This window comes from Centruroides vittatus, unplaced genomic scaffold (genome assembly GCF_030686945.1).
Source record: "Centruroides vittatus isolate TY-2023 unplaced genomic scaffold, ASM3068694v2 contig_1768, whole genome shotgun sequence".
NCBI classification, from domain to species: domain Eukaryota; kingdom Metazoa; phylum Arthropoda; class Arachnida; order Scorpiones; family Buthidae; genus Centruroides; species Centruroides vittatus.
Genome location: NW_027121079.1, coordinates 93,795 through 118,443, shown reverse-complemented (window position 1 = coordinate 118,443; position 24,649 = coordinate 93,795). Strand labels below are relative to the sequence as shown.

Sequence of the window (24,649 nt, the reverse complement as noted above, 5' to 3'; positions counted from 1 at the left end):
GTCACCTTTGTAGGCGTAAAGTGGAAAAGATGCCATTCAAGAACCATTTTCGACATATTAAAAAATAAATAAATATACACACTTTTTAAAAAATTTCTAATGAATATTTCTTTTAATAATCAAAAGCTATACATTTTTCTGAGCATTATTTCGAAAGAAGCGTTGTAATGAAGGGGTTAAGTCAGAGACCTACTCTTTCAAATTCCAGATTTTAAAGAGAAACAACAGATTTCTCTTCCTTGTTGTTGAGTAACATGTTCCATCTTTTTCATTACCAATCCACTCTTAATAGACTAGAGCACTGCTCTAGGACCAACGAATCCACAACGAAACATAATAGGCGACATTAAAAAGAAAAATATCATCTTGAGAAAAAGCTTTTAAAATTATATATATAAAGCTTATATATATATTCGTAAAATTCCAATTTTTTTCTAAGTAAACGGGTTCAACTGTGAAGGTGACATGTCTCAGTGTTTTCTACACCTACGCTTCTCTCCTCACCACTTTTTCCTTCTGAATTTGTTTTTTTCTCCCTTTTTCGCAAATTCGCTGCTTTATTATTTACTGATTACGTTTTGCTTGTTCAGATCCAATAAAACATTGAGAAATTTTGTAGCAATTGTTTGTAGCAAGTTTCGTGGAATTTGTTGTCACCCTGCACTCCCTTTCGCTAAGTATGTGAACCTCGATCAGGTGTCAGGCGGGTGACATAACTTATGACCTTTATGTAAACACTTGTCCACTTCCCCGCGCACTTTCTTTCCTGTTTTCGAATGGATTAGACGTAGAAATAAACTTTCTTTGTTAAATGTTAACTCTGATTTGACTGAATCATTTGCATTAGTCCAACAATCGGTTATGGGCCCAGAGAACGCAGAAAACGCAGGAAACGTTTAAAGAACAAGTCACCCAAGTGATATCTTGTTTCCGAGTAAGGCTTCCGAAGAAAAATACTGAGAGAACAAAGAAAGATGGCCGAGAAAGCTAAAGGATTGAGTTCAATACCCAAGTTAAATGGATCGAACTACCTAATATGGAAATATATAATAAAGAATCTATTAGAAGGTCAAGATCTGATGCACGTACTCGAAAGACCCAAACCAGAAATTCCTGGAGAAACAGCCACTCCCGAAGACAAAGCAGCCTATGATACATGGCGGAAGAAGAACAGCGAAGCTCTTAGAATCATCACATGCACAATGGAAGAACACGAGGTTAGTCTAATTTTGAATCTAAGCGTTGCACGCGATGTTTGGGAAGACCTAGAACGAAGATACGAAGGTCGATTAGACACTAAACGAAAAATGTGTCGATCAAAGCTCTCGAAATTAAAAATGGAGAGGGACGAAAACTGGAAAGAATATATTAGAAGGGCTCGCGAACTAAATGAAGAAGCCAAAATGGTAAATTTAGGAATGGAAGAAACGGAATTGATAACTTTAATAACCGACGGACTGCCCCCTAAATTTCATGATATTGCCCGAAAACTCGAAAGCATAAAGGACGCGACGATGAACGACCTAGAATACGCCTTCCAAAAGGAAGAAGACAGAGCAAGCATTTCTCGATCCAACGAACGCGAATCAGCTTTTCGTTCAAGATCCCAAAAGGGCAAATACGTAAAAGAGAAAGGATGTTTTACTTGTGGAAAATTCGGACACAAATCTTCAGCATGCTGGTATAACCCAGAAAACTCACAGAAACACGAACAGAAAACCGACCGATATCGAAATTGCACGCGTGACGTCGGAACAAAAGCGAGAAGAGAGAAATCGGAAACCAAAGTCAGATACGTCGATGCTAAGCCTACTCGGGAAAGAGCTTGGTTCACGCGAGACGAAAGAGCCAACAAAGACAAAGAAGAAGAATGGGTAATCGACTCCGCTGCTACATCACACATGACATCAAATAAAAACTGGATCAAAGACATAAATCCGGACACACGAAGTATTCGAGTAGCCAGTAAAGACCACATATATGCCAACGGAAAGGGAACGGTGATGGAAGACAATATGCCCATAGTATTAAAAGACGTCCTATATGTTCCAAAGCTAGATGGACACCTCCTCTCTGTAAACAAATTGGTTGAAGATGACTACACAATCATTCTTGATAAAACAGGAGGAAAAATCATTTCCAAAAACAACGAACAGATAGCGAAAGCGATCCGAAAAAATGGCTTTTTTATTCTAGAGGCTGATGAAAGAAATTCCGCTAAACAAGCCATCACTAATGAGCTAGAGAGGAATGAAAAATTTCTATGGCATAGGAGACTAGGACACGTAAATGAAACATACCTCGACATAATGAAAAGACAAAACTTACTTAGAGGACTCGACTACAAGGAGACAAAAATGGTCCAATGCCAAATATGCATACAGGCCAAACACTCTAGAAAACCGTTCAAAGAAACTAAGGGTAATAAGACGAAACACCCCCTAGAACTGATCCACATAGATCTAGTAGGGCCGATGCCTGTCGAATCGCTCACCGGCGATAGATACATGATGACGATAGTAGACGACTATAGCCGAAAAATATTCACAAATTTCCTAACATCAAAGGATGAGACAGCCGATATGCTAGAACTCTTTATAAAAACGATGCAAAACAAAACAAACAACAAAATAAAAAGCATCAGAACGGACAACGGCACGGAATTCGTAAGCCGAGAATTCATTCGTATATGCAACGAACATGGAATACAACATCAGTTAACAACAACATATTCACCGCAAAGCAACGGAATCGCCGAAAGGGCAAATAGAACAATTCTCGAAGGGACAAGGGCTTTACTAGTAGAAAGTCAATTACCGAAAATCTTTTGGGCCGAAGCCGCACGAACGGCGACGTACCTAAAGAACTGCACACCCACCAAACTAGAAAAGGGTGCATCCCCCGAGGAACTATTCTCTGGAAATAAACCCTCAGCATCACATTTACGAGTATTCGGATGTCTAGCATACGCATGGACCCCAAAGGTAAAACGAGACAAGCTAGAGCCGAAATCGAGACCAGTCATATTTGTAGGATACTCCAGAATCAGACGAGCATACAGGGTATACGACCCAAAAACGAATAAGGTGGAGGAAACCAGGGACATTAAATTCATTGAACATCGATTGGGAAGCAAATTGTTAAACAGCTCAGACGGGGAAACTAGTAAAGAAAAACAAACATATCAATGGATAGAGATAGATCTAGGCGATATGAACGAAAACAACGGCCTCACACCCATCAGTACAGAAAGGATAAGGGACGACGATATACTCAATGAGGAAACCGACACAAATGAAGAACCCAACCTTAACCAAAGTGAAGACACCAATATTCAAATGCCTAGAAGATCAGATAGAATCAGAGAACAAATCCAACGAGGAATCAGACCAAACTACGACGAAAATTTCTCAGATACAGACGAATGGAGTGATACGGATGTGGTAAATATGACGCAAGATTTCACACCAAATACCTTCGAAGAAGCAACTACTTGCCGAGAACAAAAATCATGGTGGAAAGCCATGAAAGATGAATATCAATCACTAATAAGACACAGAGTATGGGACCTAGTAGATAGAGAACCGAACACTAATGTCATAAAATCAAAATGGGTATACAAAAACAAAATGAACCCGGATGGATCTATAAATACGAAAAAGGCCCGACTAGTAGCCCTGGGATGTTCTCAAAAGTATGGAATAAATTACAAAGAAACATTTTCACCTGTAATGAAATTAGAAACGCTAAGAATCCTGTTAGTGACGGCAATACAAAAGAATTGGAAGATAAGTCAATATGATGTTAAAACAGCCTACTTGCATAGCAATTTAGACGAATGCATATATATGGAACAACCGATGGGATTCGTTAGAGAAGGAAAAGAATCAAAAATATGCAAATTAAATCGCTCCATCTATGGCTTAAAACAGGCTGGAAGAGCCTGGTTCAGGACGATTACTGAACACCTGTGCCAAAACGGGTTCGAACAATTAAAAGCAGACCCCTGCGCGTTTAAATACCAAGCAGATGGAAACACCCTATACTTAGGATTACATGTTGATGACATGGTAACAATATCCTCGAATAAGCGAATCGAACACGAAGCCATGGGAAAAATTGCGAAATATTTCGACTTAGTTAACCTAGGGAACCCTAAATGCGTTTTAGGAATAGAAATAACGAAATCCGAAGATGGAATAAAACTGACGCAACAGAGACAAATAAAAGAGATACTTAGAAAATTCAAAATGGAGGATTGTAAGCCAGTAAACACACCCATGGATCCCAACCAACGATTAGACGACAGTGAAGGATCACCGTGTGGAAATAAGAAACATTTCCAAGAAATTTTGGGAAGCGTGATGTATGTCAGTTTAACAACGAGACCCGATTTGTGCCAGCCGATCAGCGAACTGTCACAATACGCACAAAATCCGAAGGAAATACATGTCCAAGCAGCGAAACGACTGATACGATATTTAAAAGGAACCCAAACTAAGGGAATCGTATACAAACGTGACCAAAACACCAACTTAATCGGATACGCAGATGCTAATTGGAAAGACGGAAATGCAGGTCAACGTTCGAATAGCGGATACCTTTTTCTACTAGGACAGAACCTCTTATCATGGAAATGCAAGAAGCAAAATCAAACGGCGTTATCAACATGCGAAAGTGAATTGACGGCATTAACCGAGGCTACGAGAGAATCATCATGGCTACAAATGATCCTAAATGAATTAGAAGAGAAAGGTTCTAACCAAACAACCACGATTTATAGCGATAACCAGGCTGCGATTAGTCTGATCAACAACGGAAGTCCTAACTACAAGACGAAACATGTAGTAAGAAAAATAGCCTATGTACACGAAAACGTTAGATCAGGTAATGTTGTTATTAAATACATCCCAACGGAAGAAATGGCGGCAGATTTTTTGACAAAACCATTAAACGCGTTTAAATTGAAAATCTGTTTAGACAGAATCAATGTGAAATAAACATTGTATTAAGTGAGAATAAATGTAAGCACGAAACTTCCCCAAAAAGGGGGGATTTGTAGCAATTGTTTGTAGCAAGTTTCGTGGAATTTGTTGTCACCCTGCACTCCCTTTCGCTAAGTATGTGAACCTCGATCAGGTGTCAGGCGGGTGACATAACTTATGACCTTTATGTAAACACTTGTCCACTTCCCCGCGCACTTTCTTTCCTGTTTTCGAATGGATTAGACGTAGAAATAAACTTTCTTTGTTAAATGTTAACTCTGATTTGACTGAATCATTTGCATTAGTCCAACAAATTTCCTTGAACACGATTTGTTAAAAGATGTTAAATAATCAAACATCTTTACTACACCGGATACATGTAAAGCTATCCACTCTGCATAAGCGTATTGGCCGCGGATAGCTTTAAAGGGTGTTAGCCACACTTCTGGTGGACATTCCTGTAGGGCCCACCCTGCATAAAGCGTATTGGCCGTGAATCGTTACCGAACTATATCAGAATCGCGAATCAGAGATAAAAAATATATCTATGCAACTAATCTGCCATCAATGCACATTAATGTTAAGTAACAGTTATAATAACTATTATAACGTTAAATTGTGTAAAGTTTTTATGACTTGTTTGAAAAAAACACAGAATAAAAATGAGTAATTTCATTTATTAACTGTAACAAAAATAATATGATACAATAATAATAATATGATATGTTTTCTTAACAAAAACCTCAGATGGAGGGGAGAGGTTTCGACCACAATCCTACTCTTTCCACGACCTCATTCAGTCGCTTAGGCATACTTGCCACAATCTTGTGGCAAAGTATGTCCTCGCGGAGCTCTCCTAGCGAACTCTGACGATCTCCCAAAGTTCACTGGGATTGGCCGCCTGAATGGGATCGTGGGAGAGTGCAGCCCAAACGTGTTCGATTGGGTTGAGGTCCGCCCCTCTCCCCGGCCATCCCATGTCCATGATTTGTGGATGTTGTTCCATCCATCTTTGCACAATTCTTGCTGTGTGCACCGGGGAGCGGTCGTGCACGAAGAGAAAACGTTCTTCGCCGTAGACAGCCCTCACCGTCGGCAACAACACCTGCTCGAGGATCTCGATGTATTGCACGGCGGTAAGGTGACCGTATATCTGGACCAACTCCCCGGGACCAGCAGAGGTCATCCATCCCCATACACCTGTAAACAGAAAAAGTCAATAAAGTTGTGATTTATAAAATGAACAAGCAGATAACTTGTCATGTTCAAACAATTAATGACATAAATACACGAAAACACAACATTAAAACACTCACCTATCGAAAAACGCCCGCTTCTTTGGGTGCGCCACACGTATTCCGGGTTATATCTTGTAGATGGTGGGCGACGCACCCACCTGGAACTTGGGTCTGTTGAGCAAAAAATCCTTTCGTCAGAAAAGATCACATTTTCCCAGTCCAGGGCACTCCATCGCTGATATGATTGGGCAAAGCCTACCCTGTCCATCTGGTTTGCAATTGTGAGTTTTTCTTTCTGGGCTGCCCTGCGCCCGAACAGGTTGGCCTCTAGCAACCTATGAATAAAAAAATATGTATTATCCTGCTTCCTACATTTCTGTATACGCAAGAGCACGTTAATAAAGATGTCTGACGGTTCATCATATCGATAGAAATACAGTAATACCTCGGTTTTCGTTGACTTCGGTTATCGTCGGTTTCGGTTTTCGTCGATTTTTTTCGCGAAAAATTTATTTCGGTTTTCGCCGATTGTTTTCGGACGGATGGATTATCGACGAAAACAGAGGTATCACTGTATATTTTGTTGGAAGGTTAAAATATTATACTACAAAGGTTACATACCTTCTCTTGACTGTATCTACAGATACGTTCAAATTCAATTTAATCTTATGTTCTTTGCAGTTAGAAACGGGCTCGCCTGGCTACTGATTTTCAATAGTGCATCCTCTTCGGGAGTCGTCCGTCGTGGTCGGCTTGACGATTTCCCCGGCGACACAGAACCTGTGTCCCGATATAACTTCAGGATGCGTGATACTCCTCTTTTTGATATCTTCAAGCATTCCGCGATCTCCTCAGAGGTCTTCCCCTCCTCTCGATGTGTCACAATTAGCTCACGCATTTCTTTGCAAATTGGCTTCGGCATTTCGCTTGGATGAACTTAAACTCCCGCTTCCACATCGACCTTATATAGCTGTTGACAGTGGGCCAGCCGACCAATTAGTAGCATGATTGTTCGCGCCAGAAATTCAAAATTCAACCGATCCGTTAAGGAAATGGATCAGTTCTAAACGGTGTCCGTTTCAAATTTAAATCGACATAACGATCTTTTCTGAACGGTGTCCGTTCCAGAGAAAGGAGAATTTTCGATATTCATCGACATAAAAGAAAGAGTTAAAGTTTCATACCTGGTTTGGCATTCGTGAACATTACAAATCTTGTGATACTCGAGTCTACTGAAAACCTGAAAGTAGTTGATGGCGATAATGCGATGTATCGCTCTTAATTATGCCATTTAGCCCTTTCATAACAAGGCTTATTTCGAATTCATGTTCTGAGAAATGTATAATTTTTATTATTAGAATAAATATTCATTAGAAATTTAAAAATATTAATTTTTTTAATATGTCGAAAACGGTTTCTGAAAGGCATCTTTTCCACTGGATAAACAACTTTACGCCTACAATGGTGGCTTTCTCGTAAAAGTTTTGTGTTTTATGGGAAGATACGATTCATGTAAGGTAACGTTAGCTTTAAAAAATAATTTAAAACAAATCGATTTAAAACATAAAAATATTTTTATAAACGAATCAGAAATAAATTATAAGAAAGCTATTAAGATAAACGACATTTAGTTCAATTAAAATGAAACAGTTCTGACAAAACTGATTCTTGAATATCAAAGGCAATATTCTTCCCAATACAATTACACAACAACATTGTCGTCTGATCCACTTCCGACAGGGAGGGAGTTTTTGTTTATAAAGTAATAAAACACATGTTTTTTCTCAAAGCAAGAATTGGCATTTAGAGGGCGTAGTAAATTTATTGAATCTAATAACAGAGGTAATTATATTGAACTTTCTTATTTATTAAGTACGTCAGATAATCTATTAAAAATACATTTAAAGAAGTATACGGTTTTTACTGGCTTATCGAACAAACGAATACGAACGGGCCCTGACGTGCAATTAATTGATTGCCCCTGTAAGCCGGCTTCTTACAGAAACACAGCTTCCCTATCATCAAATGTCACGGCACGCTACTGGTAGACAGTTAGGGTACGTCACGAGAACGCACACTAAGAAGGGATTTTTCAAAATTCCTCCCTACGGGGAAGAGGAACAGGATTAAGTCTTAACACTTTTATGACAATGGAAGTGTCAAGTAACAATGGAAGTGTCAAGTAACAATGGAAGTTTTCAAGTAACACAATGGTAGTGTCAAATAACAATGGTAGTGTGAAGTAACAATGGAAGTGTCAAGTAACAATGGAAAGTTTCAAGTAACAATGGTAGTGGATACATGAGTGTGAAGTCAACAATGGAAGTGTGAAGTAACAATGGAAGTGTCAACAATGGAAGTGTTACGTAACAATGAAATTGTTAAGAGAAAGCGACATGCAAGACGCAGATGCAGTTTTTTTCGCTTTTGCGGGAAATCGAACATATTTTTAGTCTCATCTAACAATTCTCTAATTAGTCTAGAAACATGGGGACCCGATTCTTGCATTGTGTGAAAACGGGTAAGATTAACTGTAACTTAATAATCTTAATTTTCGCTACCGTTACTTTTGCCCGAGCAACGCAAACCTAGCTGCTAGTTTATACAATAATTTAGCAGATTGATTCCTGTATTTATATTATTATTTTGGAAGAATTTTTTAAAATAAGCAAAACCTATTTCGTTTATATTCTAGTAATTGTATATATTAACGTGTTTAATTACAAGTTTAATTGAATAAATTACGACAAAGTAGTCTATTTGAAATTTATTTTGTATACTAGTACTTTCTATATATTAACAGGACTTATTATACTGGAAAATTATGGATGCAGATATTTAGTCTTACAGATCAAAAATAATGTTCTTTATTTAGTTTGTAATTTTAATAAAAATAACTTTATAATGTTTTTTATTTATTTTTGATCTGTAAGACTAAATATCTGCATCCATAATTTTCCAGTATAATAAGTCCTGTTAATATATAGAAAGTACTAGTATACAAAATAAATTTAAAATAGAGTTAGAAAGGACAAAAAGACATAATAATTAGACGACAAAGTAGTGTTTATGTTTCCCTGAAAGACCGAAATTAGAGAGCGCCAATATTCTCTGGTTAATGTTGACACATACCAAATACGTCGGTCAAAGACCAAATATTTGGTTATGATTTAGAATGTACTGGTCGTTTTAGGTTCAACAGTTTATGTACATGTGCGGTTATTTAAGCTTTATTTCATTTTGATATATCATATAGCCTATTAAAAAGTTCCATCGTTGACTTAACGTAATAAAAATATTTTATTCAACATTCACCATCAGTGCATACAGAATGTCGACATTTGCCGGTGTAATGATATTTAGCAAATACTTCGTACATACAACAAGCGACTATGTGAATGTTAAGGCATATTGTTACTAATTGGTTGTCTCTTTTGCCGTCCATTGACAGAATTCTTAAGTACTGGCAAGCCCTAAGGCCGCGACTCCACTAGCCGTAAAAGGGCCGTAAAACCCCTCACCGTAAAAGCTTTTAATCACGTGATCATGATATTTTACGCCTGAGCAGGTCGTAAAATATCATGATCACGTGATTAAAAGCTTTTACGGTGAGGGGTTTTACGGCCCTTTTACGGCTAGCGGAGTCGCGGCCTAAAACGTTATTTTTAAAGTCTGGGTTCCATAATATCCAAAGGTATTATGAAACTGCTTTGGAGGTGAGGCAAATGTTTGCGACTTGTAAGAGACTTAATTTTTTCCTCAGCTACACTTTGAAATTGTTTTCAGACACTATTATTTCCTTTAAAGCCAAGACTTTTAGTATAATTTTTACATTTAAGTCAATGTCATAATTGAAAATTAAACTTCGAAGAAGACTGAGTGATAATTTTTTTGGATTTTTAGTAAAAACCGAACATAGCCAAATAACTCCTAATTCTTGTAAAAAATGTGATGCAGAATTTAAGGTTTTTTATGAGGAAATAGTAAAATATTTAAGTGACAGGTATGATTTCTCCGAAAACAGTCTTCAATACAAAGTTTCAAAATTGAGCCTAACAAGTATCATACTTTTTGAAGAGTTCCCCGATGGGGTGAAGACATGTAACATACCTGATATTGACATGGATGAATTATACGAAAAGTATGGGTTTGTGGAGCCCATTAAATATAATCCTGAGATGGTAAACAGCAGTTGCGAAGAACGCTATCTAAAGTTATTGAATATAACAGTGACATAGAGATTCTTTTTCACAATCTAAAGCAGGGGTCGATTATCAAGCTTAGGCTAAGGATAATGGGAAGCTAAGGATTAGGCTTATCCGTCTCGCTGATTGTCTGTTACAAAAATTGGTTAATGTTACCTTAGGTGCCAAGATGGCGGTTCGTCTCTGATTCCAGTAAGGAAACAGTGGGAGGCATGTTCTAACCTAACCTAACTTATTCTAATAATATGGTTGCTAATAATTATGGTAATTTATTAAAATAGGTTAGGTTAGGTTAGAACGTGCATCCCACTGTTTCCTTTCTGGAATCAGAGACGAGCCGCCATCTTGCACCTAAGTAAACATTAGCCCAAAAATTATTATTAATTTAACAAATATACAATAAATGAAAAACAGACGTAAAATTAAAAGAAATATATTAAAATAGTAAGTGTTTTGTTTTGCTTGTAACACAAACTTTTTGGTGGGAGTCAATGTGAGGTTTCGAAATCTTGTAGGGGTCGACGATCAAAAAAGTTTGGCGACCCTTGGTCTAAAGAAAATCAGTGCCTATATTTTCTCCATAGTATGTAGTAATGCTCATGCCGAACGAATTTTCTCAATGATGACTTTAGTATGGAGAAGTGAGAGAAATCGTTTGAAAGTCGACTCTGGCAAATCAGAACTCCAAATATGTAATAACTTCACAGCAAAATGCCCAGTTATGTATAATACACTTTTTGCCAATAGGGTTTATACAAAAACCGACTTTTTAAAAGATTGGTTTTCGAATGTCAACCACTCTACGAAACTGGTTTTAACCGATTTTCGAATTTTCATCCTCAAAATGGAGATAAGGAATATTTACAACTTTTTAAAAATTTTTTAATTTATTTAATTTTTATAAAATTTCAAAAATATAACAAAATAAAATTGACCGACGTATACACAAAACAAAAGAAAAAAGAAATTGCTACATTATCACATTATACTATAAAATTTATTCCATATAAAACCACAAAGAAACGAAAAACGAATGACAATGCATGCCTACAAAATATTGTTTTATTTCTTATTTTTTCGAAGAAAATATGATTTCAGAAAGCAAAGAACGTATATAGATCTATTGCTCAACCGTGGCCTCTTTTTGCACACAAAATTGCCAGAAAAAAAAGAATCGTTTTTAAAGTATTAACAAACAATAAATCTAAATTTTTCGTTTATCTGTTTGCAGTGTTTAATACTAAAAAGGCATTTTTTAGTGTCTAAGGGCTAGACGAAGTCACTTCAGGTTCAAGAAGATATTTATTTATGTATCGAATTTTCCATAGCATTTGTTAAAGCAATCGCTTGATTCTCCTCTTCGCCACTTCTTCATAATCGCAGTCATCCTCTATAGTATAATTTGGTTATATCATAATATTTGTTCAGATAACTTAATAATATCAGATTTTGCAGCTAGTGGAAGAAATACGCTAGACGACTTTCTTCAAAGGTTCTGTAGATTTTGTAAATAAAGGAGAAGTGTTACTAATTCCGTTTGTCTTCCCTCTTGAATTCGCTTTTCTACAGCATGTAACAACTTGGAACTAATTTCAGTTTTCAAATTTGTTAAATTCATCGAACAAAAATTTAAATACGCCTTCACTTGTTCATAAGTAGGACGACAAGATGCAAATTTTATCGTTGTAAGACATCAGGTGCTAAACGTATTCATCCTAAAACTTTAAGGTGGTTTGTAATTTTACAATATTCTGCTTCATTCTACGAGTGAGATGTACCGATGCCATTCAAAGCTAAAACAACACGTTTTTTTAAGTGTACAAATCTTCCTATCGTTTTTCCTTAGTTGCAAGATTTTTAAATTATTGTAGGCAGAATTGGACACTTTTTTTGTTTCTGTAGTTAGTTTTATGAAACTTAGCAATTAACAATATTTTTGTTTTATGCCAGAGACGAATTTGTGTCAAAATGTTGGTGTTTTTAATCAAATAATTAATTAATTTTTATGTTTAAGTCTAAACTCAAAACCCGGTTTTTAATTTGTGTAAATTTCTTCAAAAAACCGGTTTTTCAAACCCGGTTTTAAAAACCGACAAACCCAACTTGCCAACAACAACCTGCTCTCGAGACCCTCGAGAGCAGTGAACTCCGACTTATGCAGCATAGAGTAAGAATGGCTTTGTCAACGGTTGAGGAACAGCATCACAACGTCAGCGACTTGAAGCTTCTCTCAATTCTTCAATCTTTATTTTCTCATAAAAAATATTCCGCCATGCTCGGCAGGAGAATATTTTGTATGTTATTAATATATAAATGAAGGCACAGACTAAAGATACACAGAGACTGAAAACTTTACGCCATTTATGTTATCGATTTTAAAGTCTTGTGATTAATTTAAACCAATTACAATGCACAAATGTGCCAAACTCGGTTACAGGGCATCCCTATCGAATTTTCATAGCGTCCTGTCTACCTGACGTCACGAATGTTTGCGTTAAACTTATTCTTTTAGATTTATATTATTCCTAATTACAGATATTTCTAACTGGAATATAAAAAATAGAGAAATAACAATTGAGCATATGAATATTTTAATTTTTATACTTGTTTTAAACAATTAATAAAAACAAACAAGAAAAAAACACGTAGTATAGAGTACTTATTAAAATATTTTATTATTATTAATACATTTAATTATACATTACTGACATAGTCAGATTGTAATCAATAGATTAAAAAAATTATTTTATCCTAAGAAAATTTCCACTTATACTCAAGACTTTGTGTTCATATCGTTAAGTATCTTTAATACACGTTATACGTAAAACAAATAATAAAAATAAAGACAAGTCCGTATTGTTCCATATCTTCTAGTACAGTACATATGTCACCGTGAAAGACCGAAATTAGAGAATGTCAATATCCTCTTGTGAATGTCGACACACACGAAATACGTCGGTGAAAAACCGAATATTTGGTTATATTACTATACATTCAAACAATCACCGGGGTGTTTATTGAAGGCACAGATAAGCTTTAATGGTGGTCGAAACGACAAGCCAGGAATGAATACTGCTGCTTATCAGTCTTATGCAAGGTTTGTGGGTGCGTGCAATGTTAGGTTAGGTTACGTAAGAAATTTCCCTGAGAGAAGCAGCTGCAATTAATTCGAGAAGTGGAAAGCAAGGCTATACACGCTGTAATTGCAAAAAGAAGTGTTCCACGACTGAATGCAGTTTAAAATAAAGGGAATCTTGTGTCATAACAGTTAACTTGTTGCAATAAATAAGATTGTATAACGTTAATCACATAATTTATGAGTAAGTTTATTATTAGTAGAAAAATATTTTTATTCAACATTCACCATCAGTGCATGCTGAATGTCGACATTTGCCAGTGTAAGTAAAAAAATAATAATATTAACTAAATATTTCGTACATACACGAAACAACAGTGTAAATGCTGACATTCACTGAAAATCTCGACATTTGCCAGATATCAGTCTTTTCACGTATATTATATTGATACAAATAAAATAATTATTTTATAATACGTAAATTATATCCAGGCAATTCACAAGAACAATTCCATTGTAAAAATTTACTTTAAGTTACATTTTAAATATTCATGTGCAAACAGAATTTTTCCCCACAAACATGGCATTCCTTACGCGTAAATAGGGATTTGTTTTCATCTGCCTAATTAATCCAATCTGTTTTCTAAATGTCTTCTTGCATATTTCGTATTGATGTTTACTTCCTGTAGGTGAACATACTCTTGATGAGTATGGAATTCAATTTTTGTTGTAGATATTTGTTTTTTTACAAATGTCACAATAGAAATGAATATGATTATTAAAAATATTTATATGCTTCTCTAGAACTTCCCCACACGTAAAAGTCTGTTCACATATTACCACCTTTGTTACAACAAATACCTTTGTTACACACTTCACAAACGTAACGAAGATTCTCTTCATTGTGAGTGGCCTCGTAACATTTTAATACGTGTTTATTGGTAAAAAGTCTATTGTATTTCTCACAACGAAACGGCTTTATGACAATGCATTTTCTGGTGAATAAGTAAGCAATTTTTACTTTTAAATTCTTTATTACAAATATTACACTTTTCAATGTGAATTTTCAAATGTTCTTTTAGCGTGGTTTCAGTCTTGAATGGCTTCCTACAAACATAGCATAAATACATATTTTCGTGTTTAGTAATACAATGTCTGGCTAAGGCAGTTGAATTGGTGTAATCTTTTTTACATATGTCACAAACATATTTTTTTGTATCCGTATGAATAATGTTATGCTGATCCAATGAATGTTTTGTCTTAAAATATTTGTTACACATATGACAAGAATATTTGCATTTATTGTTGTATTTACGAATATGTTGTTTTAAACTAAAACTGCGTTTAAAACTCTTATTACATACCTGACAAGTATAGTTAAATTCATCATTATGAACTACTTTATGACATTCCAAATACGGTTTTGTTTTAAAGTATTTGTTACATATATCACAAGAATATTTGAATTTGTTGCTGTGAATACGAATATGAAGTTTTAAATAAATGCTGCTTTTAAAACTTTTGTTACATATATGACAAGAATAGTTACATTCATCAGTATGAACTTTTTTATGAACTAGCAGAGTACCTTTTGTTTTAAAACGTTTGTTACATACCTGACAAACATAGTTACGTTCACCAGTATGAGTTTCGTGATGCGTTTTTAAATGGTCTTTCCGTTTAAAACTCTTATTGCAAATTTCGCATTTGAAAGGACGGTCTTCACTATGCGTTTGTTGTTCATGTTGCAACAATATATAATTCCGCTTAAATTCTTTTCCACATATTTTACAGACATGAGCTTTGTGTGTTCTCTTGTGTATTTCTAAACGGCCCTTACCATATTGAACGCGCTTACCACAAATATCGCAATACACGTTTTCCAGCTCAGATTTTTTACTATGATTACGTTTATGCAATCTCAAATAGTATTTTGATTTAAAGTATTTGTTACATATATCACAATAATATTTGTTTTCATCGCTGTGTATATTAATATGCTGTTTTAAATAAGAACTTCGTGTAAAACTTTTGTTACATATCTGACAAGTATAATCAAATTGATTATTATGAACTAATTTATGATGTTGCAAACAGAGTTTTGTTTTAAAACTTTTGTTACATACCTGACAAACATAGTTACGTTCATCAGTATGAGTTTCGTGATGGCTTTTTAGTTGCTCTTTCCTTTTATAAGTCTTATTACAAACATCGCATTTGAAAGGACGGTCTTCACTATGCTTTCGTTCATGTTGCAACAACATAGAGTTAAATTTAAATTCTTTTCCACATATCTTGCAGGCATGAATTTTGTGTATTTTCGGGATATTAGATTTTTTAACGTTTCTTCGAGATAACTTCACTCGATCCCCAGATTGCTGCAAACGTAAATTCCTCTGAGAGATTTCGTTTTTATTTCCAGTTTTGTGTTCTTTCATGTGTCTTCGCAAAAGAAATTGCCACAAAAACTTCTTATTGCAGGTTGTGCAGCGAAATGGTTTTTTTCTAATATGACAGAACAGATGTGTTTGTAATATTCTCTTATTTGTAAAAGTCTGTTTACATAAATCACACGCAAATTCTTGCTTAGAATGAGATGGAAACATCGCCTTGAAGTATTTCCTTTTAATCTTATCATGAATTTTATTGCATTTTCTAGTCGAACGAACGTATTTTATTGTTTTGATATTATATTTAAAATGTTTTTCTTTTTCTGAATTCTGCTGAGTATCGTCTTCCTGAATTTGCTCTTCTTCCTCAACTGAAAGATTAGAAAATAAGATAATGAAGTAGCTATTATATTTGAATATACATAACTTTAATATTAAAATATTAGTGCTGTAGTATATAATTGGTGAAGTATACATACGTTTTTCATTTACAAGCAAGGCATCATTTGTTTGCACTAAAAATAAAACATTTTACATTTGATAATCATAAACTAATTTATTCAGGTATAATTTTTTTTTTTTACCAGACTTTTAAATGAGTGTGAGAAATTAAATTATTTCACTTTATGTATTTTTATTTAGTTTATTTAGCATAGACACTATAATAATCTTCATATAGTGTCTATGTTGTTTATAATTTATACTTATGATTTACTATCATTTTAATTATCATTATAAATTTTTCTTAAACAATGTCTTTCGGCTTTTTCTAATGCTTCGATTGCGATCATAATGGCATATCAGTTACCATTTTCACTTTCGTTTAGTTAGAGATCTCACATTCTGAACTCAAAGTGAGTAGGAACTCACATGGTGATAGGAAAGCACGTAAGTTATAACTCGAGACTACCAATTTGACGTCAGAGTGTGAGATGGTACCACGTGACATCTTCAACACGTTGGGCGATATAATACGAAACACTCGAGACTAAGGGTGCGACTATGCAGACGCGAGCGAGCGAATTTTCGGAGAGAGCGAGAATAAGTGGCGAGAAGAGGTGATGACATTTCTCGCTCCCTTTTGTTTCTCGCTCTCGATTATACGACCACACAGCGCGCGAGCGAACGAGAGAAAGAGGCGTGGAGTTAATGAGTCACGTGTTCCCGTCGAACTTGCCGAGTAAAGCTATTGTTATATACAAATATATATTACATTAATAGTTATAATTCTAGATACAAATAATTAATGTATTTGTAGGCGTTGTATTGAATGTGCCTTTGGTATACTTGCCAACCGATGGAGAATTTTTCGAAGGCCCATTGCTTTAGCACCAGATAACGTAGATAAAGTAATAAAAGCAGCTGTTGTGCTGCACAATTTTATGATCACTGAGAATAATATATCAGGTATCATTTGTTACAATAATTATTTTTATTTGTTATATTTTATATTTATAGTATTAATGTGTCTTCTAGATGAAGCAGCATATTGCCCAGAAGGATACAGAGACTATTTAGATACTAATGGTGTATTTTGCGAAGGTTCATGGCGCACAGATGAATTGTGTGAGCAATGGAAACCATTTAAACAAAATGTATCACGCAATTTTTCAAAATTGGCAGGAGATATTAGAGATAAATTTGCCATATATTTTGTTTCAGAAGGAAATGTATCTTGGCAATGGAATAATATATATTGATTAAATAAACAAAAATTGTTTAAAAAGTAATGTTTATTAATAATTATTAATCTGACACATCATCAATAAAACTATTCACTATATCAATAACCGTCCTTTCGCACAATCTTCTTTTTTTTGATGGCACTTGCTTCATTAAGGTGTCAAGATATAGTGCGAAAGGACTCCCTTGACATTCATTCAATTCTCTGAAAAGAAATAAATTTTTAATGTTCTGAATTGTAATTTTTTATAAAATTTTGTCAAACAGATTTTGACAATTATTACATATAAAATTGTTCTGTACATAGAAAATATATTCTCACCTATTTACATTACTAATTTCTTTTAGTAACTGTTCTGGAAAGGATGTTTTCCTCTTCTTTGGATGAGGATGAGGATGAGGATGTGATGTGGACGGTGAAACTTCTTCTATATTCACATCACAACCCATAGCAATATTTTCTAAAATCTGAAGTATTTGTTGAGATTTAGAAATAGAACAATAAAAAATAATTTTAAAGATTACAAAAAGAATACATACTTCTGATGCAGTTGGTTCCATATTTTCATTTATTTCAGTTTCTGAAATATTTGATTGTGTTCTGGAAAATAAGTATAATAATACTATTGTATGAAATGTTCTACTTGTACCTTAGAAAACTACTAATAAAATAAAATTTATTTATCATTATTTTAAAATATTAATGTAAAGATTCTTACTCTCTAGCTTCTACCACATCAGCTAAAAACTGTAACTGTGAATAAAAGATCCATTTAGGCTTTTTGGCTTCTAAGCCACTTCCACTCCTTGGCAAGCTGTTGTGGATAGCCCGGAACTGATCACAGAGATTTTTCCATAACTTCTTGCATCTGGTTACTGCAAATATAAAAACTAATTTATTAACAACTACTGTATAATTTAACTCATAAATAATCAAGTTTTATATTTCGACATTAATTACAAGAGCTTTTAGTTATATTGCACGTGTCCTGAGACAAAGAAAAGCACGGTATATCCGACGACGCGATGTAACGAAGTAATAAAAATTCTGAGCATATATTAAACAGATTATACACGCTACGGAATCTTTATTCTCTATTTTTTATGTCAAGTGTTTCTGGTATAAAATAAGCTTATTTTATACCAGAACTTACATACTTATATACGCTACTAAACAGAAACTTACCGTCTAATTGAGTGTCTTCAGCTATCTGATTCCACTTTGCATATAAAACGTTTCGATTCCTGTGATCAGGAAGTCGTTTATCCCATATTTCTGGGTGTAAATAAACGTTATTTATCAATTTTTCTTTTATGGCTGGTCCGCCGTCTTGCTCACTGGAAGAAGCCATTTTGTACTCCTTTACGAAGGCGCATGCGCACCGTTCAGCGAGAACTGGCGAGACGCGAGAAATATCAAAACCTGTCAGATATGTGCGAGAACCAGAAATTCGCTCTCGCCAGCGAGATTTCTCGCTTCTCGCTTGTGCATGGTTCTCCTTTGCGAGAACTATATCGCTCGCAACCTCTCGCTCGCTACTAAATTCGCGTCTGCATAGTCGCACCCTTAGGGCCCTCGTGAAGCGTGAACACACGACGGAACTTCCAGTGTTCAGGGAATGGAAACGCTTGGTCACTGGCGGGTCCAAATGAGTGTAAAAAATTTAATTGTTCGACAATATCTGTTTTTTATTTATGTTATTTATTTAATTTTTTCTTCCAGTGGTTATCATAGAAACGCTACAGAAATCGTGTGCTTTTAGAGAAAGGAAAAAAACATAAGTGTGAAAGAATAGAAACCACATAACAAAGTACTACGGATTTTAAGAAAAGGGAAAAAATCGGCGGATCTTGAGATTTTCTGAATCAGAATACTATGATTTGAGCGTGTGTCCAGTAGATCTGTACATCGTTTTCCAAGAATTTACTAACACGTTGCAAATATTTACTTATTTAAATCATTAAATAAGTTATATAGCCCTTTGCATGGTTTTAGTATATTTTTTTATTATTCTAGCATGTCCATTAACAAAGCAAAATAACACGAATTACTAAATCATATCCCATGATCATCCAAACATATTTTCATTAACTTCAAAAGTTATATTAATACCATGTAAGTAGTTACTTATAATTCTCAAATATCTAATCCCAGTTAAATGTATGACAGTTGAAACTTAAATGCAGTTCACCAGCTGCTTGCTAAATAATAAAAATATAAAATCTGAACTAAGTAACATGTTACTTACTTTGGATATTCATTTCATTTTTGTTAATATTTTCGTCCGGAGTGAAAAATTCATTGTTGACGGGCTAAACAATATACGAACAATACATGACAACTACTAATAATCACTTATGACGTATAAACCAGTAACGAGTTGCTTAACTTTCCTAACAATATTTAAAATTTTGGTGGCACCATCTGTTATAAAACGTTTTTAAATAAAATATGATATTTTTAATTATTATAGAAAGACAAAAAAACTGAATTTTTAGAATAATTATGAGTTTTGTAAAAAATTTCAAATGCTAATAATCAGTAAAATCGTCATTAAGTCCGACCCTACTGGAGATACACACGAATCCTATTATCTCTACGTCTCAACTTTTAGTTACAAAAATTTAATAAACTCAATTCCCCTAATAACATAATCTTCCTGATAAATTTCAGAAATTATCGACAAAAAGTACCGGAATTATTAATCTTCAAACAGAGTGAAACAACATCGTGCTCCACATACACAATATATACAAGCACATACACTAACATCCATACCAACAGAAAACACTCACGATATATTTGCATTTTTCGACGTTCCTAAATCCACAAATGTAAAAATCTTGGGGTTCAATTTTTTACCAAACAACATACTTTTCCTGTGTTATATAATATATATATATAACAGCCGGAAAAGTAATATGAAAGTCACTACACAGATGATAATTTAATACAGTAGCCCCCCCATATGACGGGTTCATATAACACGGCGAAAAAATTGCAATCGTGTTCGTATAACACGCTGAAAGAGACTCGTATAACACAGTAAAACTTTATCGCCGACTCGTGTCGCGACAGGATTGGTCGAATCTGGACCAATAGCAGATATTGTACAAACCGTTGTGTTTAATCGAGCACTGGACCTACTAAAAAACATTTATTATTCAACGGCCATAAAAATTACATTTATATTAATTATGTCTTTAAAGTGCAACGAATTTTTCGCAGAAAAATAACTTATCAGGAAACACTCGCCCGCCGTTCGATGAGCCGCTCTGCACGAAAACAAGCTTAAGCAATGGCGTCGTCGAACGGTGCACACTCGGTAAGTAATCCTACAAATTTTTGTTTATAGCGAAGTTTATATGGATTATTCCCATATAATTATACGTGATTTGAAAATGTTGAGTCAAATTAATCTAGAATCGATTAATTTTATGGAAGAAAACCATTGAAACAGCCGTAGCCCTTAAACTGACACGTGCCGGGCTGTGATTGGCTCATGTATTTAAGTGACTCGTACAACAGGGATTCATATAACACGGAACGTATCTACCGTGTTATATGGGGTCTACTGTACCTGCAATTTTGTATATACATATTGAAAAATTGCTTTAAAATAAATCCTTTTGTAAATTTTATAGAAATTGTTAGGTCTTTTGCGTAAATTTAAAAAAAAATATCACGCAAGATTTCTCATTTGCTCCCTTGTTCATAGAAAAAGCTTTTGCTATAGATGTAGGCTTATTTAGCAACAGATATGAGATTTTTATAAAGTAATTTAGCCCACCTAAAGTCAGGAGAACTGTTCTATAAGAAAACATTTTTACATCTATTCAATTTTCCCAATTCGTTGCAAAACTGTTGTGCTCATTTTATTACTTTATTTTGTTGTAATTAATTGCTACTTTAAAACCGATTAAAACTAGAAATTGCAATGTTTATTAATTTGTTGTAATTTGTGTATATCTAATCAATGTCTTCATAGTATTAAAAATAATAAATATATCTAGTGTTTTTAGTGTCCACCTTCAAAGCGATGCATTTTCTCATTTTCTAAAAATTTTATTTATAGAGAGATTTATAACACAGGGGTGGTCAACTTTTGTGTACATAAGATCTACTTTTTATTTTAAAAATGTGTCGCGATCGACTTGTTGTCATAGGCATAATCTAAGTGGGGCGGGGAGGTGTGAAATACATACTGTTTACATACTGTGTTTCAGTACGAGGTGCACTTCCGCGGACTATGGGTAGATAAGCAAAATATATGTTCAAAATTATCGTTTATTTTTTATTAAGTTTTCGAAATATTGGCTCATAATAAAAGTAAATTTCCAAACCCAACTTTTCATATTTGCAGCTACGAGTTCATTCCGTACAGGCGGTACCTAAAAACATCGGTTTTTGGACACTTTTTCAAGATAGATTTTTAGTAACTCAAAATATAATTTAATTTTTTTTGTCAATTGCAATGTATAAGTTTTGGTACTACATAGAACCTCGATTATCCAGACTAATTGGGGATGAAGGTAGTCCGGATAAGGAAAAATCCGCATAATCGAAAAATAATACTGTACTGTATTTAAATCGTGACCAAATTTTCAAAAAACAAACGTTCGTTTTGAATTTAAACTACTACTGACCTACCACTGCCTATTGTTTAAAGACCCTCTGGTGGCGCAAGAAGACGGATTTTATAAAATGAAAAGCAGTTGAAACTGTCAAATTTTTATTCGTAAAAATGCAAACTATTTATCGTGTTATGACGAATAAAATTTTTTCGTCGCGTTCACGGCTTTTAAGTAATGCATAAACCTTCGAGGCGCGAGGCCCCTCGGACCGCGAGGCCGTAGGCGGTGGCCCACGTCGCACATGCCTTACACCACCCTTGGCCATAGAAATGATGTAATTTGAATATAAATTATTTATAAATATGTATGTCAAGTTATATTTTTCTTACGACGCAAAATGTATTAAGAAGTTTAGGACCACTGTGCCGGGTGAGACGTGGTTGGGACAAAAAAAGTTATGCATCCCATCACGTAGCCTACATAAACAGTGTTGCAATCGCCTAGTGCAAATCAGCGAATTTGTAAAATTTTTGTTTATTTTGAACAATCCGGATAATCGAGGTTCTACTGTATTTGTTCGTAAATATAAAAAAGTTGTTATAAAAATGCACAGTTGGCTGATAATTTGATTAAAGATTTCACTTTCGCGATTTTTTTTGGGCTAGAAAAATTTATAATGGAAGAATGATATAAGATTTTTAGACTTATTTTTTTCTACTCTATCAATAGCTCGCGGGAGTGCACCTCGTACTGGAACACCCTGTTAGCTATGTAAAACTGGAACCTATGTAAAAAGCAACATAATTGATTTAACGGGCCAAAAAACTCACGTCCGGGAAAATTAAAACAACATGAGTAATTATTAACAATATTTATTAATTCAAATTAGCTACAGATAAAGACAGATTTAGAATTTATTTTATTACCTTAACATTAATGGGAAGACTAAGTTCACATGTCTCTAACCGAAAAATCATAATTAAATGTATATCCTGACAAAGATAATAATGACGAGTCTTCAGTATGGAAATCAGTCAGGACAGAATGTTGTTCAGTGGCGTGCCGGCATTGGAAGCGATGGAAACGCCGCTTCCACCTTCCAATGACCTTTCCTTGTATTTTATAAAATATAAATTTTCATATTTTAACGTACTTTGCATTAATTAAAATTAATATTTTATTATAACTGCATTATGTATCTTTTACAAATTTCTATACTACATGTGAAAAAAACGATAAGATTGCTATTGTATATTCGAATGATTCGGTGGCGGAAAAAATGTCGTAACCGGGTCAGTTTCCAATCAGTCAGATTATATAGGCATTGTCACATGCGGTTTACAGAGCACCAACCTCACCCGGTTTAGCTGGTAGGAGCGACACACGCATAAAGAGTCCTACTTTATATCTCGGAGCGGTTGTGGGCTCTTAGCCACCTGCTTGTCAACTTCTAAGCAGCCAGATTATAGGCATTGGCGCACGCGCTTTACAGAGCACCAACGTCACGGTTTAGCTGGTAGAAGCGACACACGCGTAAAAAGTCCGACTTTATATCCCGGAGCGGTTGTGGGCTGTTGGCCGCCTGCTAGATATTCGGCCACCCTCGCCCGATTATGTGAATCATGAGCAGACTAGATCAACGGCGGACAACCCCCGGCCCGCGGGCCAGCTACGGCTGGCGAAAAGTTTCTATCCGGCCCGCGAGATCTTTAATAGATTATTAAATTGAAAAAATAACTAATTAATACCGTATTAGCCCGAATATAACGCGATATTTTTCGACCATTTATTTTCCGTTAAAAAATCGACTCGCGCTAAATTCGGGGTTTAAGTAATGAAATGTAATATAAACAAGGACATTTTCCTACAGAGATTGAAATGCGACTGAACGTCAGACCTAGCTCGACCGACCCCTTCAAAACAACCATGTGATCTAGTTAGTAGGCCTGCGCTTTTGTTTGCATAGCGCTACTATAGTAAGGCTATGTCTCCGCTTGTTCGAAGTTCATTAGTCACGTGATGTTTGGACCTCCTTTTAGTGACGTGGGCTCTCACAGACGCCATTTTTTATCTTAAAATTGTGAAATTTTTGGCTTCACTCGAAAAATTATTATTACATCTTTCTTCTCTTTATTTTCTCTACTTTTAAACAATGTAAAATATTTCTATATTGACAAAAATGCTTTATTTGTGTCGAATTTAATGTAATTTGATACGTAAAACGCAAAAAATAAACATATCAAATTTCAACTCGCTGTAATTTATCTCGTGTTTCACCGATTGCCATCGGGTTTGTTTGTTAATGGGGAAGAAATATGACTCATTCAAGTTAAGTCAGTAGAAATTTCGTACTACTGCGAGAAAATTTGTCAATGGACCCGCTTTACCCCTTAACGCGAAAGTCAATAAACGCTAATTGTTTTATAACCCTATTTTCAAATGCTTTTTTCTGAGTTGTAAATCGACCAATTGACTAAGTTTTTATTTTGTTTTACTC

At 34.8% G+C, this 24,649-nt stretch overlaps 2 protein-coding genes across 2 annotated transcripts in view; both read right to left on the bottom strand.

Annotated features, from left to right (window-relative positions):
- The window catches only part of LOC136969233 (zinc finger protein 271-like), a 320,380-nt gene that overhangs the window by 287,120 nt on the left and 8,611 nt on the right, over window positions 1-24,649 (bottom strand). The gene's annotated exons all lie outside the window — the stretch shown is intronic.
- LOC136969235 (zinc finger protein 62 homolog) lies at window positions 14,444-15,942 on the bottom strand. The gene has a single exon (XM_067263327.1). It carries the CDS (start codon window positions 15,940-15,942, stop codon window positions 14,467-14,469), a length of 1,476 nt encoding a protein of 491 aa, XP_067119428.1. The 3' UTR covers window positions 14,444-14,466.